The sequence below is a fragment of the Podarcis pityusensis genome, assembly GCF_964106645.2.
Source record: "Podarcis pityusensis genome assembly, chromosome: 5".
Taxonomy (NCBI): domain Eukaryota; kingdom Metazoa; phylum Chordata; class Lepidosauria; order Squamata; family Lacertidae; genus Podarcis; species Podarcis pityusensis.
In genome coordinates this window covers 86118327-86136685 of record NC_138032.1, presented here as the reverse complement: position 1 = coordinate 86136685, position 18359 = coordinate 86118327, and the positions used below count along the sequence as shown (strand labels likewise).

Genomic DNA, 18359 nt, shown 5'->3' with positions numbered 1-18359 from the left:
TTATAACAGTCCTTTTCTTGCACTCAGCATCACTCCCCCAGTGCTTCTGCCTCCCTCCTCCTGTTACAAACTGCTTTTCTCTGCTTGCTGAATGCTATATTAGTATACCCCTTACGCTGAATTATGAGACAGCTGTATAAGGACCAAACTAGATGCAACATTTGTCGTATGGTTAGCCCTGGTGTGTCAGTTGTATAGGGTGCCTGTGGCAGCAAGCTGGATCAGAACCAGGGAATGAGGTTTAAATTTTCACCCCCACTGTGTTCCAATCAGAGTTGGCACTCCATGCCTGCTGTTTGCAATGTACACTGTTATGTACTGAGTTGAATAGGATCCAAAATGCAGCAGTCTGATTGGTCCTAGAACAATGCAGCAGTATGATTGGTCTGCAGGAGCCACCCAACCCAGTTCCAGATGGAAGTGAATCCACAACCTGATTGGCCTACAGGAGAATTCCAGAATTAGCCAATCACTTGCAGCCCATTGTGTAAATAATGTATATAAAGCAGATACTTTGGGGGAACATTCATTCCTCTTCACCACTATGAGCTAGCTTAATAAAGAGTATGAAATCCACTCTCGACTCCATGTATATTTCAGACACAAACAGTGGTGTGCAGTCACTGGACTCAGGGGACTAGGCTAGCCCCTAAATGTTCCCTGGTGCCTCCTTCACAAAGCCCAGCTTCTGCCCAGCTTAGGCAAGGAAATGCGATGCTCTGATGGGTCCAAAATCCTGATACCTGATGCAGGAAGACTCTAGCATCCTGTTTGAGCCCTGGCACATCCTTCGCAAAGCCCGGGAAGCTTCTGTCTGGCTTAGGGAGCTACAATGCTCACATGTGCAATGTCAGGATCTCACAATTTCCACCGCACGCCACTGGAACTAGGGAATGAGGGGTGCACTTCTTTAAATTTTTTGGCCCCACTGTGTCCCAGTTAGAACTGGGAATCCTCCATGCCTGCTACTTCCAGTGGGTACAAATCTTCCATTTGTGCTTCCTGGAGTTTTCCTCCCATTTTGAATAGTAGGCTTTGGGGTCTCTGATTCTAAACAGGTTGGCAGCAGAGGGAAATAATTAAAGCCCATCCCCACCCACAACCCCTCCTGACGCTGGTTGTCCACCCACCCCAAACCAGCTAGCTTAATACTACTACTAATACTACAACTACTACTAATAAATTAATTTATACCCACTGGCGGAGGAAGAGGAGTACGGGGAGAGCGCACCACCCCGGCAGCGTGATCCCGGTGGGGTATCATCGCGACTGTCCCCCCACCCGTGCTGGGCACCACGCCCCTGCAGGCGGTGTGCCCCACCTCCAGGACACGCCCCATGCCCCTCGATGCACGCCAGCCCCGCTCCTGCCTGCTCTCCGCCCCCCAGTGCCAGAGCATGAAGCTCTGCCACTGTTTATACCCAACCCATCTGGCTGGGTTTCCCCAGACACTCTGGGTGGATTCCAACAAAATATTTAAAATACAATAAAACACCAGACATTAAAAACTTCCCTAAACAGGGCTGCCTTCAAATGTCTTCCAAAAGTCAGATAGTTGTTTATTTCCTTGACATTTGATGGGAGGGCGCCACTACCGAGAAGGCCCTCTGCCAGAGGAACTGCCAGAAGGCCCTCGGAGCTGGACCTCAGTGCCCGGGCAGGACGATGGGGGTGGAGATGCTCCTTCAGCTATACTGGGCCAAGGCCATTTAGGGCTTTAAAGGTCAGCACCAACACTTTGAATTGTGCTCTGAAACGTACTGGGAACCAATGTAGGTCTTTCAAGACTGATGTTATGTGGTCTCGGCGGCCACTCCCAGTCACCAGTCTGGCTGCTGCATTCTGGATTAATTGCAGTGAGAATGTTTAATAGGATTTTGACTAGCACATAATGGGTTTGCTTTTCCTGCTCACCTCTGGGAGTCCTTGTAAATGAATGTCAGTGCTTTGTTTGTGAAGTAAAATAAGAGGCAGAATTTCCACAAACTCCAATGTGCATTTGGATGTGCACTACTGCACAACCCATGAAACATGTTCACAGGTCTATAGCTGTGTATTTTTATACATACAGTAGCAGAAGAAGCTGTATTCCATATAAAGTAGCTGTTTATAAAGCCCAAGAGCATCTGTTTTCTATCAGCAGAACCTATATGATCACAGCATTGAACTCTGAATGAATAAACCGGTGTGTGTTCTTTAAAATGCAGGGGGTCTTTTGCTTGCAGTTTTCGTTCTTTTTTTTTAAGTTTCAAAAGCCTGGGGTGACATCTTTACACCAAAGGTTGCATATTGCCCTATCATGGAATGTAATGGATGATTAGGTCACATAAATGAAGTGACTATATTCCAGTGTTCTCCACTGTTGTGTGCTTATTATCTGCAATCCATACTGAGTAAATGAGTAATTACTTTGAATGCAAAATAGTAATAATGGATGCAACGTCTGGCATGATGAAAATCTAATATATAATTCCCATTTGTGATTTAGAACAGCAAAGGCTGCTTAAACTCACAGCCATTAATAGTGAATGATCAGAGTGAAACAGGCAACTGGGTTACATTGTCCAGTACGATCATGAAAGGGCCTTTTTGGAGGATGTTTTAATTATCCCTCCAGATTTTTTTACGAAGCCTCTAGTATATTTCTTCACAAAGGAGCTTATATCCAATTACAAACTCCCATTTGCCGGAGACTGTATAACCAATTAATGAAACAAAAGAGGAATAACTTAGAATCATAATCATAGAATCATGGAACTGTAGAAACTGCAAGGTTCTCTTCCCTCAAGAGGTCAAGGAGGGGTGTGAACATCACACATTGGAGTGAAGCAACCATGTCAAGCAGATAGGCTCAAAAGTAGCCCCTGAATGTTCTTCCTACGCCCCCAGCTATTCTGCTACGGTTGCCTTTCCTTTGCCCTTGCCCCAAATCTTCCCTGCTTCCTCAGGTCTGGTGGGGACACAAACACCAGACCCTCCAAGTATCCCCATTTTCCAGGGACAGTCCCAGATTTTCAAAAGCAGTCCTGATTTCTGACTGGATCCTGGAATGTTCTGCTTTTCCTTAGAGCATTCCTATTTTCATCAGAGAAATATTGAAAAGTATGGAGTTATGCGATCCCCGAGCCAAGGAGATCAGTAACTATACAACCTCTCAAAGACATCTGAAGACAGCCCTGCATAGGGAAGTTTTTAAAATGTTTAATGTTTTATTATGTTTTTATATATGTTGGAAGCTGCCCAGAGTGGCTGGGGCAAGCCAGTCAGATGGACAGGGTATATGTTGTTGTTGTTGTTGTTGTTGTTGTTGTTGTTGTTGTTGTTGTTGTATAAGACACCCCTATTTTCATCGGAGAAATGTTGTAGGGTAGGCAACACTGAAGATTCAATTGTCAGTCCAATTGGTTTATGTATGTGGAATTTGGATAGGGTGCTATGCTATCTTATTTATTAAATTTGTATCTGCCCTACATCCGTAGATCTCAGGGCGGGTTACAACATAAAGAACACAAAAGGTGTAATAAAAAGTAAACAAAACAAAACCAATAACCCCCCCCCTTTTTTTAAGGGCATCGAATGTCAATCAGCCAAAGGCCTGGTTGAAAAGGAATATTTTAACCTGGCACCTAAAGGTTCATAATGAAGGTGCCAAGCGAGGCTCTTTGGGGAGAGCACTCCACAAACAGGGAGCCACCACGGAAAAGGCCTGTTCTTGTGTTGCCACCTTCCGGACCTCACGTGGGGGAGGCACATAAAGAAGGGTGACTTCAGGCTCCGGGTCAGTTCATATGGGGAGAGGTGGTCCTTGAGGTATTCTGGTCTCCTCCTTTCCCTCAGGCTTGTCATGCTGTCACACACTCAAGAGCAGGTCTGGTCAAAGACATTGGCTGCTTAAGATGAACAGCAAGATTCCACACATACATACCAATTCTGGATACAGGAGCTGACGGCCCTGGCAATTGAACCTTTCTCCCCACACTGTCAATGGACTGCATGCTCGTTTTGCACCTGATGACCGAAGGTTAGCTTAGGGGGATACAGGGGATAGGCTGCATGTCCTCCTGCAGCATCTGCTGCCTGAGGCAGCCGCCTCCCTCTGCCTAGTCACAGGGCTGGCCTTAGGTTCAGTGTCAGTGCTAGCCAGCTGGGGAATGGGGTAGCACTTCTAAGATTCCTTTAAACCCCGTCACACCAACCCACAGACCCTCATGTACACCTGCTTGCACGCAGCTGCTTTCATACGGCTTTGTGCTGGGTGTGTGCTCATTTTCACAAGTTCATTGGCGATTTTAAGTGTTAGTGGCATATGGGCTTTGCTGATGGCACAGTCCCTTGTTGATGGGTCCTGGGATGCTCTTTAATGTTTGGCTGTATGTTCCCCCCCCCCCCCCGCTTCCAGGCTGAGCACACACTGGATATGGCAGTCACTCAGCCGATATCTTAAATTGCAATGTGAGTATAAATCTACTCTGTACGATTCATAAGCAGCAACTTGCCTACTGTCCTCCTTCGGCTAGCCTGGGGCAGCTCCCTGCCATATTGTTATCGATCCAGGGTACCAGAGGCTGGGGGTGCAAAGGTGCTCATAATTCTAGGAAGCTGGTGAATGTTCATAATTAATGAAGGCCAGGATTTAGCTAATGATTGGGGTACAGAAGGGGAAATACAGCAGTTCTCCTGCCAAACACGAAAATTCTGTTATGGCGCAATGGTCAGTCATCCACGCATCAAAGGAAGATTCTCGGGTCTCTGCAACTCCTTGACATAAATTTGTTGTAAAAGGTGGCACATCAGCGTTACCCGTGCCACCTTAATGTAAATATTACTGCAAGTCATTTCTTCAAAGGCATACAGCAAAGAGGGAAGTGGTTTTACAGCCCCTCCCTTCCTGCTATGGCATGTGCGGTTTTATAAAAAACTGACAGGAAGATGGGTAGCACTTAGCTTTAAGAGATACTGATACTGTTGAGTTCCCGTTCAAGTCCAAAAGAGTAGCCAGTGTGGTGTAGTGGTTAAGAGCGGTAGTCTCCTAATCTGGTGAACTGGGTTCGATTCCCCGCTCCTCCACATGCAGCTGCTGGGTGACCTTGGGCCAGTCACACTTCTTTGAAGTCTCTCAGCCCCACTCACCTCACAGAGTGTTTGTTGTGGGGGAGGAAGGGAAAGGAGAATGTTAGCCGCTTTGAGACTCCTGAAGGGGAGTGAAAGGCGGGATATCAAATCCAAACTCTTCTTCTTCTTCTTTGGCCTACTGAGAAGACAGCTTGGCCGGTCCAGTTGAAACAGACTAAGTGAACAGAATTCCATTTCCCAATGGAAGACTAAATACAGACATTAAGGAAACCCTTTCCTTGGAATAATGCGCACTCAGGTCCAGTTTAACAGCCAATATTGACTTTTTACTTTAGCTGAGATCCCTGCATTGCAGAGGGTTGGACTAAATGACCTTCAGGGTACCTTCCAATTCTACGATTCTATAAAAGGGGGGGCAAACCCACAACACATTTTCAGAGCAAACAGATTTAAAGTATGTGGGATGGCTTTAACAGCTGAAGATTGCTGCTGTCCAGCCCAATCTAGCACGTATTTACTCAGCGATAATGACCAAAATAGCTACAGCGGTTGCTATGGGTAAAGGATTTGCCCATTTGCCCAGTTCCTGTGCATCAATAAATGCACCGACCCCGTGCCAGCGCAACCTGTCAAGAGAGTTGGCACCCTAACTCCCCTCATTATTGCCGGCCACCTTTACCATCAAGCAGGCCGATTTGCACAATATCTGTGCTTATTCTACAAAGTCTGACTTTATTTGCTGTTGCAACCATCCTGGTCATTTCATCCAAAAAGGAAATAGAAGTATTCTGTGCACATTGTGCAAAATATACAGAGATCCACTGTTGAAATATAATGTAATACACATGTATGTTAAAATGTAGACACCCCCCCCCCCACGCACAAATAAGTCTCGATGTGGTCGCCACAACAAATAAACTTAAATCTTTGACTTATTGGGTGGAGTGTTGGTACTGGCAAGAACATGATCTGCCCCCTCTGCTCCGTTCTGCCCCACTCCCTGCGCTCCATATTACTCCCAATAATTGTTTTCCCTGCACAGAAGGCGGGCATCTTCTTGCACACGTAACTTAGTCCACTAAAAGTAGTTGGGAACTCATCTTTCCAAGTATACGCGCATGGAACCAGCCTCTGAGGCTACAAGTAAGCTATATGCTACTTGTATAGGGATAGGGATGCGCGCGGGGGAGGAGGAGGGGAGGGGTCGTCCCCCGCAGTGGAATCCTTCTCCGCCCCTCTCCCCCCTCCCAAACGCCCTGGCTTTCACCATCTCCTTATATGGACTCCAGAATGTCTGACGTCACCTCCAACGCTGGGAAAACCAGTGTCGGAGCAACCAAACCTCCTTTGGGCAGGAGAGCTGGAAAGAGAAAAGGTGGAGGGGGGGAAGAAGAAGGCGAGGGCAGGGAGGACCCAGGGGGTGGAGTCGGAATGCAGATCGACGCGGGCGCTCCTCCAATGAAAGCGAGCGTTGGCCTTCCATCATTGGCCGAGGCGGGGAGGAGGCGGGGACAGACGGTCCCCTTCTGCCCAGGGTTGCAGGAGGAATGCAAGGGAAGGGCAGGGAACGGGTTAGGCTGCGCCGGCTGAAAAGCGCCGCCTGCCTGCAGAAGGGGCGTCAGTCAGCGCTGCCGGTCGAGGAGTTGGGAAGGCGCTGCGGGAGAGGCTGGGCGTCCGCGGAGACTTCTTCAAGGGAGCTGGGTGGGGTGGAGAAAAAGAAGAAGATAAACCTATATATATTTTCAGCCACCTTTTCCCCAGTTTTGTTCCAAACCTGGGGGGAACTGCCCGCTTTTTACTCGCAGAAGTTACATAAATCTATTGCTTCTCCTCTGCACCGTCGTGGGAACCGGAGCAACCATGCCCGTCTTCCACACCCGCACGATCGAGAGTATCCTGGAGCCGGTGGCGCAGCAGATCTCCCACCTGGTCATCATGCACGAAGAGGGCGAGGTGGACGGCAAGGCCATCCCGGATCTCACCGCTCCCGTGGCCGCCGTGCAATCCGCCGTGAGCAACCTGGTCCGGGTGAGTTGAGAGAGACAGAGACAGCTTGCTTGCTTGCCTGCCTGGGAGGCTCGGGATTCTTAATTTCATTGCGGAAGAAACGCGGCTCTCTTAAAATAAACAAATGAAACAACACACCCAAGCCTCGTGGTCTCCCAAAGCTCCCTAATGCAAAAACTGCATTAGGGAGCTTGGCTGTCTGTTTGATGGCGGAGTGTTTGTCTCTCTGTGTGTGTCCCAGCAAACTTCAATCGGGCCCCACCTTAAGTCCCCCCCTCCCCCGCAAAAAAAAGAAAGTGTTTAGGGAATGCAAGAAAAAGTTCTGGCAGCAACGAAGTTGTCACTGCAGGAGGAGTCTTGATTAATCCCCTTGGTGTGTTCCTGGTCTTGCCTCACTGGCTGGGAAATGGCTGAGCTGTCCCATGTTGACTTTCCAGGTTAAAAGGTCTTCTCTTTCCTCCACCCAGCAAAAAAGGAAGGAGGGAGGAAAAATTCCTTCCAAGGCTTCCTGACAAGTTTCCCCTTCTGCCTTCCTCCTCCTTATCAAACTCCCGTTTAGTTGCTTGACACACCCAAACTTGCTTTGCCCCTCTTTCAAACAACAAAAAAGTTTGTTTGTTTTTTTTAAAGTTAATTTTAGTTGAGTTTAAAGTCGAACAGGGATCGTAGGACAGCAGGCCGGGTGATTCAGAATATGATTCACAAAGCTTACGGAATCAAAAGAATACAGAATAATAACCGTATTTTTGATAGCAGAAGAAGCCAGGGATATAAATACCTCAACAGGACCTTAACGGGGTGCGTTAATCATAACTCTCAGAATATAACCTAAAACTATCCCTGGAGAACCGTAAAGGCGCCACCTCAAAGAGTGCTAGCCAATTAAAGCAGCCAAATCCATTTGAAAGCTGGAGGAGGTGATTGTTCGTGTTCTCGGTTAGTGATATATACTATTAAATCATAACCAAGTAGAAATAAATTTGTCCTCCTTGTGTTGGCCTCTCAAGTAACTTATGAGTTAATGTTTCCTCAAAGAGCTGTTTCCCATACCTTGGCAGACCAGAATAGTTTCATTTATAGATCTCCATGTTTTATGAAACACTTAAAAGTAAGCCCAACAGGTATCGTTCAAAGTTATTTCTGTGAATTCCTTGCTGAAGGTAGATAGGATCTGAGTAAGTCCCAGTCCTGGGTGTTTCTCCTTCTTCTCAAACTCTGCATTTCCCCCCTCTTCTGCAAAGAGAGAATGCTACACATGCCATCTTGCATTCTCCTCCTGGCTCTCTTACTTCCTCCTCTTAGGAATGTCGGAAGCTACTGTTATGCTGAGTTGTATCCTTAACCTACATAGCTTAGTATTCCCTTACACTGAATCCAGGGTTTAAGACTGTGACCTCTCCCGGCCCTACTTGGAGATGTGGGGTGGGGTGGGCAGTCAAACCTTCTGCACATGGGCAGATGCTCTGCCGCTGAACTATGACCCTTTCCACTGTGTGCCCCCACTCCAGCTTCCTGGCAAGGCTTGCTTTTCATAGGATCATAGAATTGTAGAGTTGGAAGGGACGCCAGGGGTCATCTAGCCAAACCCCGTGCAAGACAGGAATCTTTTGCCCCCACGTGGGACTTGAATCCACAACCCTGACATTTAGAGCCTCGTGTTTTACCAACTGTGCTGTGTCGTGGACGGCACCATTTTCTGATGCCGCCTCTGAATGGTGATGCCCCGGTTCCCTGACCCACCTCTTTCCTGCACGGTCTTCGCCAGCTATGACAGTGGCAATGTATTATTGGGATAATGTTTTATTGTGTTTCTGTGAAGGAGGGTTTTTAAAAAAGTAAAATAAAATAACAGAGGGGCGGCATCACTCTCTCACTGTTCCCACCCCCTTTGCCCCTTAGCATTGTTACTTGATGGGGGCAGTCGGGTGGCGCTGTGGTCTAAACCACTGAGCCTCTTGGGCTTGCCGATCAGAAGGTTAGCGGTTCGAATCCCCGTGACAGGGTGAGCTCCTGTTGCTCTGTCCCAGCTCCTGCCAACCTAGCAGTTCGAAAGCACACCAGTGCAAGTAGATAAATAGGTAGCACTGTGGCAGGAAGGTAAACGGCATTTCCGTGCGCTCTGGCACCTGTCACGGTGTCCCGTTGCGCCAGAAGCGGTTTAGTCATGCTGCCCACATGACCCGGAAATCTGTCTGTGGACAAACGCCTGAAAGCTAGATGAGTGCCGCAACCCCATAGCCGCCTTTGACTGGACTTAACTTTCCAGGGGTCCTTTACCTTTTTACCTGTTATTTGATACCAGGCCAGACTTCTAAAACTGTTGCAAATGCTGGGATGGGGGTCATTTTCTTTGAGAGCATGCTCTGCGGTGCTGAGGAATCTGGAAACAAGGGACCTACTGAACAGCTGCCCCTCCTCCCATTTCTTCCCCTGCCCTGTATGTCCCTGCATTGCCCTCAACTTTCCATCCCCTCTAAATCATTGTCCTGTTCCCAAAGGAAGCTCTTGCAAGGCTCTACACTTCTTCTAGTGTTGTAGTACCTCATATTTACATCTGCTCCTGCAGTAACAGTGTTGTTCCCTTCAAATCTGTCTTGATCATGGGTAGGCAAACTAAGGCCTGGGGGCCGGATCTGGCCCAATCGCCTTCTAAATCCGGTCCACGGACAGTCTGGGAACCAGCGTGTTTTTACATGAGTAGAAATTGTCCTTTTATTTAAAATATATCTCTGGGTTATTTGTGGGGCATGCCTGGTGTTTTTACATGAGTAGAATGTGTCCTTTTATTTAAAATGCATCTCTGGGTTATTTGTGGGGCATAGGGATTTGTTCATTTTTTCTTCAAAATATAGTCCGGCCCCCCACAAGGTCTGAGGGACAGTGGACCGGCCCCCTGCTGAAAAAGTTTGCTGCCCCCTGCCTTAGATACTCTGTATCACCACTTTTTGATAAAGTTCCTATCGTTTCAGGTCCAAACAGTGCCTTTCCCCTTACTGCATCCTTAAAAAGATTTAGGAAACTCAGTGGCCAGAGATAATACCCAACCAACTAATTTTCCGCAGCCAGTTAGCAGTGGCAGCAAACGGAAGATTCCAGTTTACAAGCTCTTTTCCTGTGTTAGATCAGTTTCACTGTGTGCGGCTGGGCACTGTTATGGATCCACGACATTCGTTCTATGATGCTTACTTGAGCTACTGTTCCTTTGAAGCTTCAGTCTCTGCGACTTCTGGTCTTGGCACGCATTCCCCACTCGCCTTACCAGCTTTTCCCACAGTCCCCTTCCAGGCAGATAGAAGCAAATTGCAAGTGGAACAGCTGCAGAAAACATCCCTGAATCCCAAAATATTGTATTGGACAGTCGCCAACCACCAGGGTTGGTAGGTTGGGAGGCATGTGTGTTCTCCAGTTCTCCCATTTTCTTCAGGTAGACTGTGTTGGCATATGCAAATGACTGTGGCAGATGAAAATAGACTGTGTACACATATGAAAATGATTTTTTTTTTAAGTGTTAAAAAAAATACATTGAATTTGCCATAAGGCTCACCACTGCCATCTAGTGTCACATTGTGTATTGCACTTAAAGTACACTTAAAACGTTTTATTTGCAACTTTATAGCTGAGTCCCGGGTATGTATTGTTCTTTCTCCACATTTTCTCCATGGAGTTCATGCAAGATGCTCCCCGTGCCCCTTCTATTGTTGCCCATTCAGAACTCTTGTTGCCCATTCATATACTGCCCCTGCTTACTTCATCATGCTACATATTTGACACACATTCTCTCTGTGCGTTCTTTTGCAAGGGGGAGGGATCTCTCACATTTAAAAAGCCCAACGATGCTTGGTGCATATTTTCAGTTCAAGCCCACGCCATCTGTGTCTTTTGCAGAGTTGTAAATCCTTTTGTATCGATTGGTACGTGCGGTTAATTAGACGGATAGTTCAACAGCCCCAAATGCAACAGTTGCTTACAACCTCACGGCACCGGAATCTATTGGCCACCAACTTGGACAGCTTTAAAAGAGGATCAGACAAATTCCTGGAGGAGAGGGCTATCGGTGGCTACTAGCCTATGCTCTGCCTCCACAGTTGGGAAGGCAGCAGTGTTCAAAAATATGGGAAATCATGGGAGGGGCGAGGGCTCTTCTGCAGATCACATTCACCCAGTGCTTTACCAACTGCGCTGGCTCCTAGTGGAGTACAGCGTCAGGTCTTAGGTGCTGGTTTTGACCTTTAAAGCCCTGTGTGGCCTAGGACCCACGTACCTACGGGACCGCCTCTCCTGGTATGCCCCGCGGAGGACCTTAAGGTCCACAAATGACAACACTTTGGAGGTCCCAAGTTGCAAGGTGGTTAGATTGGTCTCAACTAGGGCCTTTTCAGTACTGGCCCCGACTTGGTGGAACGCTCTGTCACAAGAGACTAGGGCCCTGCGGGACTTGACATCTTTCCGCAGGGCCTGCAAGACAGAGCTGTTCCACCTGGCCTTTGGTTTGGACTCAGTCTGACCCTTATGTTTCCCTCCCCTTATGGTTTTGATTTACGGGCTACTATTAAAATGAGGCTGCATTTTAAATTGTATTCTAACCCGTATTTTAATAAACTGGTTTTTGTTTGTTTGTTTCTCTCCCCCCCCCAATTATGTTTTATTGTAATTTTATTGGTGTTAGCTGCCCTGAGCCTTGCTCTGGCTGGGGAGGGCGGGGTATAAATAAAATTTATTATTAGTATTATTAAATGTTCTGCTCCCTGGTTTCCCGTAGGCATCTGGTCGGCCGCTGTGAGACCAAGATGCTGGATTGGATTTGGCCTGATCCAGCAAACTCTTCTTATGTTCTTATTTCATCTTGTCGGTATCTAAATGCCAGTAATATGGCACAGTTTGTGGATTCCGATTCTGAATATTACACATTTTTTCTATGTTTCTGTAATAGCAGGTGGTGGGTGGAGCTTGTTCCCACATTATACTGCCAGTTGCTTTTCCTTAGCGGTGAAGTGGTTAGAACTGATTTTCTTACATGCGCTTTTCTCTTGCATGTGGTTGGTTTGTTGCATCTGTCGGTGCAGGGGAAACAAACCACCAACTTTCTTTGACTTGCAAGGTTTATAGCTTGTATGAGGCTGGATTGCAATGTTGTTGGCATGTTGGCGGCATTTATTTCTGAACGGATGCTGAGGTTACGTTTTACCACGATGTGTTCCGCCACTGTATCGTAGCTCAGTATTGTTGATGTTAAGAAACCAGTGCTAATCTCTTGAGGGAGCCATACTGAACCAATTTCTTTCGGAAGCCAACTTTTAAAATTGCAAGTGAGGGATAAACAGGTTGGATCACTTTTCATGAATTCAAGTCCGGGAAGAAGAGCTCTTGTCACTTTTTAACCCTTTCGTTTTCTGCTTTTAAACATGCAACTTTAATGAGGTCTCTGTGCATTGGATAGCTGGGCTTGGGGCTGTTTGTTAATTGAAATTAATTCTGTGCTTCACTGCAAAATTTTAGTAAGGGGTAGGATAATGCTTTAGCTCTTGTGTTGAAAACTTCTGCTTGTGTTACTCTTGTTGAAGTGTGCGTGTTTGAGTGTGGCAGGGTAGGATTGGATTGACTCTCTAAAAACACTTCATTACTTTGATGTGCATCAGGAGCTGATTTAGGATAGTGCTAACAGAGCAATCCTAAGTGTGTTTACTCACGTGTAAATTGCACTGAGCTCAGTGGGCCTTACTTCCTTTCATTTTAGGATTTCACTATAAAGAGCGTGAGTTGAGTGTAAGTTCGAAACTCACACCAGCTATGATTTTGCTAAGGGCCAAAGCAAACCAACATAAGTGGTACCTTGGTTTGCATACGTCTTGGTTTGCATACGTTTTGGATTACAAACACGTCAAACCTGGAAGTGTGTGTCCCGGTTTGCAACCTTTTTTTTGATTACAACCCATTTTGGGGGGGATTACAAACAAATTGTTTTGGGAGGCGCCATTGGCAAAAGTGCGCCTTGGGTTACAACCTGTCTTGGTTTACAAACAGACCTTTGGAACGGATTATGGTTGTAAACCAAGGTACTACTGTATTTGCAAACACTCTTGTTACATGACAGTATCCTATTATACAAGTACAGCCACCTTTAAACTATTGCCCTCCAGCAGTTGTTGGACTTCCATGATCCCTGACCATTGGCCACGCTGGCTTGGGCTGATGGGAGTTGTAGTCCAACAACATCCGTATGGCACCAGGTTGGGAAAAGATGTGCAAGGCTATTTGAAGAATTGCTTTGAGGGGGTTTTGGGGAGGAGGGAAGGATATATCAGTGATATATAAAAGTTGTTTAATTGTAACATTGAATTTGGCACCCCCCCCCCTTTTAAAGAATAAATAAATCATGTTTTAATTTGAACTAAGGTCAAAGACATATGCACATGTATGTGCAAACTGATGTAAAATTAACTACTTTCTCTTTATTTTCTTGATGGTAGGTGTGTTTTCGGCATTTACTCCAACGTTTGCTAAGTGTGGAGTTTCCCTCGTGGTAGTGCTTCAGGGCATAAAGTAGCATTTATTATTTAAGATGACTGAAATCCGAGATGTGGAATTTCATTTGAAGGGTAATGCAGTTGAGTTCGGAAATTAAACCTAAGAGAATGACAATAAAAACTGGAACATATAACTTTTGCGACACATCAAATGTTGTTTAAATTCAGTTTAGAACTTCTGATATGGGTGTTCTGCCAAATGTAGTGCATCTTGATTTAAAAACGAAAAATAAAGTTCCAAACTATTGCTCTTTTCATTTAGGTCTGATTATTTAGCACGAAGGGACGCTGGTGGCGCTGTGGTCTAAACCACTGAGCCTCTTGGGCTTGAGGATCAGAAGGTCAGCAGTTCTAATCCCTGCGATGGGGTGAGCTCCCGTTGCTCAATCCCACCTCCTGCCAACCTAGCAGTTCCAAAGCACGTCAAAGTGCAAGTAGATGAATAGGTACCACTCTGGCAGGAAGGTAAACGGCATTTCTGTCGCTGCTCTGGTTTCGCCAGAAGTGACTTAGTCATGCTGGCCACATGACCCAGAAGCTGCCTGCAGACAAAGCCGGCTCCCTCGGCCTATAGAGCGAGATGAGCATGCAACCCCAGAGTCGTCTGCGACTGGACCTAACGGTCAGGGGTACCTTTACCTTTATTTAGCGCAAAGATGGTGGCAGTCGTGAATGGGTTTCATTCTTTTCCCCCTTAGACGATGTTGTTGGACTATAACTCACTTTGACTTGAATCTTAATTTTAGAGGTCAGGAACCTGAAATCCTGTATGAAATGAACACAGTAATCTTGTATGCATTCTTGCGTCATCTGGGATAGTTGCACTTATTAAAAGGTTTGGGGCACGTTGGCTATGCTAGTCAGATTTAGTGAGGAAATACCATACAGCCATCAACTGTGTAATCCTATACACTACAAGTCCCATTGCATTTAATGGAGCTTACTCCCTGTAAGTGGTCAGCGCTAGATCTCTCTTTAAAAATTGGTTGTATTCCATTCATAAATTATAATTGGCAGGCTGGATGAGATTCAAAGCAGCGTTTGTTTGCACACATGGACTCATCTATTTCCATTTACCAGAAGTAATTCTATATACCTTCTGAACCCCAGCAGTCCTGCAAGCTTGCCCCCCTCCTTGTGGATGTTGTTGGAAGGAAGTACCGTATTTTTTGCTCTATAAGACTCACTTTTTCCCTCCTAAAAAGTAAGAGAAAATGTGTGTGCGTCTTATGGAGCGAATGCAGGCTGCGCAGCTATCGCTGAAGCCAGAACAACAAGAGGGATTGCTGCTTTCGCTGCGCAGTGATCCTCTTGCTGTTCTGGCTTCTGAGATTCAAAATATTTTTCCCCTTGTTTTCCTCCTCCAAAAACTAGTAGGTGCGTCTTATGGTCTGGTGCGTCTTATAGAGCGAAAAATACAGTATTCTCCTCCCTCCTCTGTGTCCGCAAGGAACTGCTTTCCATTCATGTATGGGAGGGTCGGGTCGGGTGTGTATTGCTCTCAGCAATGATATAACTTGTCTGGACTCTGTAGATTTGATACTGCTCTTTAAGTCTTCTGGAATTAGTGATTGGCTGGCAGTGTTAACCTTATTGATTATGTCACCGTTTTGAAGAGCTTGCATTGGAATTGACCTCTGCCTGTGTATCCAGAAGTCAACAAAAGAACGTACTGTTTTGGGGTGCGTCCAATTTCTAAACCACTTCAGACAGCCTTACTTCAGAGACTCTTCTTAAGTAGTACGCTGTTCAGAGCAGTGGTCCTCTTCTTGAGGAGGCAAGAAATTTCTTGAACAAGCAGCTGCTTTAAAGGAAAACAGAAGGTGGCTGAATGTGGCTTCTATCAGAGGGAGAAGGTTCTAGTAAATTAGTGTTTCCCTCGGCAAGTCCTTGATCATAAACAAGTGGAAGAAAATTTAATTACTCACCCTAATTGTCTCTTTGCGGCAGCTGGAATAATACAGCCTCTGGAGGGAGAGGGAGAAGTCTCTCTTCTTTAGCAGCCAAGAGGGAAGTTCTGCTCCCAGGACAAAGGCCTTCTGGAGCTGTAGCACTTGTTGCTCCACCACCAATAACATAGATGTAGCTCTGTCGCCAAACTCCTCCAGAGGCAGTGATCTCTTCCTCTGCTTCCCCCTTGCCCAGAGGACCAAAGCTGACATGACACCAGTATCCATGCTTGTTGAATCATATGTTTTCCATGTTCTGGATTAAAGCAGGGGGTGGCTTCCAATTTTTACATCAATATGGGCGGGGAGGCGAGGGGAGCTGAACTTTCCCCTGCCTTGCATTCCTTCATTCTGTTGTCACTGGTACTCCACTCCCCAATTTGGTACACTTCTTATATTGGAACTACACAGAGACAAAACAGGCTGGTGGGGGAAAGTTTAGATCTCCTCACCTGCACTGCTTCATACATAGAATCACAGAAAGGAAGGGATCCTGAGGGTCATCTAGCCCAACCCCTTGTGATGCAGGAATCTCAGATGCGGGGCTAATAAATGGAGCCACCCCTATCATATCTAGTTTGGCTCTCAGAGACTTTGCCACCATCCCGCTGCAATATTTTAAATTTTAGACCGTTCTGTCAAGGGAAACTTAGGGCTTTGCTGGATTTCAAGGCAGTACTGGGCTTCAGCCCAGTATACCTGAAGGAGCGTCTTCACCCCCATTGTTCAGCCCGGACACTGAGGTCCAGCTATGAGGGGCTTCTGGTGGTTCCCTCCGTGTGAGAAGTGAGGTTACAGGGAACCAGGCAGAGGGCCTTCTCGGTAGTGGCACCCGCCCTGTGGAACGCCCTCCCATCAGATGTCAAGGAAATAAACAGCTATCTGACTTTTAGAGGACATCTGAAGGCAACCCTATTTAGGGAAGTTTTTAATGTCTGGTGTTTTATTGCTTTTTATTATTAGTATCATTAATTCTGTTGGGAGCTGCCCAGTGTGGCTGGGGAAACCCAGCCAGATGGGTGGGCTATAAATAAATTATTATTATTATTACTATTATTATTATTTTATTATTTTATAGTATGATGTTCCCAGTTGGGAGCACATGAGCGCCATACAGGCTCATGCACTCTTGTCTACCTGCCTTATAATTGCTTTGAGAAATATTCTGCGCCAAAGCGCCAACTCTTAAAAGAGATGTGTGTACTCTTCAACTCAGATCACTGTTTCACTGAGTCTAACACGTCTCTGAAAAAGTAGCTGTTATCAGGAAGTAATCTAAAAATAAGCCCGATAATGTTGAGAAGGGTCTGGTCATGATCTTTCGGATTTATAATTATAGCTGTCCAAGGACTGTGTGAGTATATGTTTCTAGTAGTTATTAAAAGTAAGGCAGATGATTAATGTCGCCATACTGATCTTACCTATTTGCTCTGATGTAAAGGGTCTGGGTGCTGTTATAGAGTGGCCCTTGGCCATGTTAAAGGAATCAAAGCACAATTTGGGGCTTCCTTCTCTACGAAGTTTGACTTCCTGAGGCCGACCTTAACTGTGGTTAGCAAACTTAACTGTGATTAACATTAACCCTGATTCAATAATAATAATAATAATAATAATAATAATAATAATTTATTATTTGTACCCCGCCCATCTGGCTGGGTTTCCCCAGCCACTCTGGGTGGCTTCCACAAAGACCAAAAATACACTGAAATGTCACACATTAAAAACTTCCCTGAACAGGGCTGCCTTAAGATGTCTTCTGAATGTCAGGTAGTTGTTTATCGCTTTGACATTTGATGGGAGGGCGTTCCACAGGGTGGGCGCCACTACCAAGAAGGCCCTCTGCCTGGTTCCCTGTAGCTTTGCTTCTCGCAATGAGGGAACCGCCAGAAGGCCCTCGGCGCTGGACCTCAGCATTCAGGCAGAACGATGGGGGTGGAGACGCTCCTTCAGGTATACTTAACCAGGGCTTGCTAACTAGTTCTTAAGGCCTTGTTAACAAAGAACTGTCATTAGTGTTAATCGTAGCTAACTATTGGTTCCAGTCAGTGTTAGAAACTAGCCAGGCGCCAGGTGCGTTTTGCGACTGGTGCGGGTCCAGTTGCGACCATGTGGAGATCTCTGGATGCCAGCTTGGTCAACCTGACGGCTCCATCCGGCTGGTCCCTCCAGCTTTCTTAAGCAGGTTATTTATTGCATTTATATATGGTTCACCCTACCCCTACAGCAACCCTGTGAGGTAGGTTACAAGGCAGTGACTGACCCAAGGTCACCCAGTGAGCTTCATGACTGAGTGAGGACTTGGACCCTCATCTCCCAGGTCCTAGTCTGACATTCTAACCCATGGGTAGGCAAACTAAGGCCCAGGGCCCGGATCCGGCCCAATCGCCTTCTAAATCTGGCCTGCGGACAGTCCAGGAATCAGCGTGTTTTTACATGAGTAGAATGTGTGCTTTTATTTAAAATGCATCTCTGGGTTATTTGTGGGGCAAAGGAGTTGGTTCACCCCCCCCAAAAAAAATATAGTCCAGCCCCCCACAAGGTCTGAGGGACAGTGGACCAGCCCCCTGCTGAAAAGGTTCGCTGACCCCTGCTAACCACTACACCACCCTGGCTTCCTAGCGTACTTCTGCTATGGGGCAGCTGTATAAATTATGTAGGTAAATAAATATGGAGAAGGCAAAATGTCACTTAGAGGAAGATCTGAAGTATTTTCCTTGAAGCTTGAATTCGCTTTATTCTGGATTGTTTTATTTGATGTTTCAATGTGATATAAACCACTTTGGGGTGTTCTCTTTAAAATATAAAG

The 18359-nt window shown here is 46.2% G+C and overlaps 1 protein-coding gene and 1 long non-coding RNA gene across 5 annotated transcripts in view; one reads left to right on the top strand and one right to left on the bottom strand.

Annotated features, from left to right (window-relative positions):
• The window catches only part of LOC308477722, a 137531-nt gene that overhangs the window by 60783 nt on the left and 58389 nt on the right, over positions 1 to 18359 (bottom strand). The window lies entirely within an intron of this gene.
• Positions 6550 to 18359, top strand: part of VCL (vinculin) — an 89770-nt gene continuing 77960 nt past the window's right edge. Inside the window, exon 1 of one of the 4 annotated variants that reach the window (XM_081006497.1) lies at positions 6550 to 7101. In XM_081006497.1, the coding sequence (XP_080862623.1) occupies positions 6934 to 7101 (168 nt within the window). In that variant the 5' untranslated portion in view covers positions 6550 to 6933. The remainder of the gene's footprint in view (positions 7102 to 18359) is intronic. The other 3 variants (XM_081006498.1, XM_081006499.1, XM_081006500.1) reach the window with 3 other exon arrangements.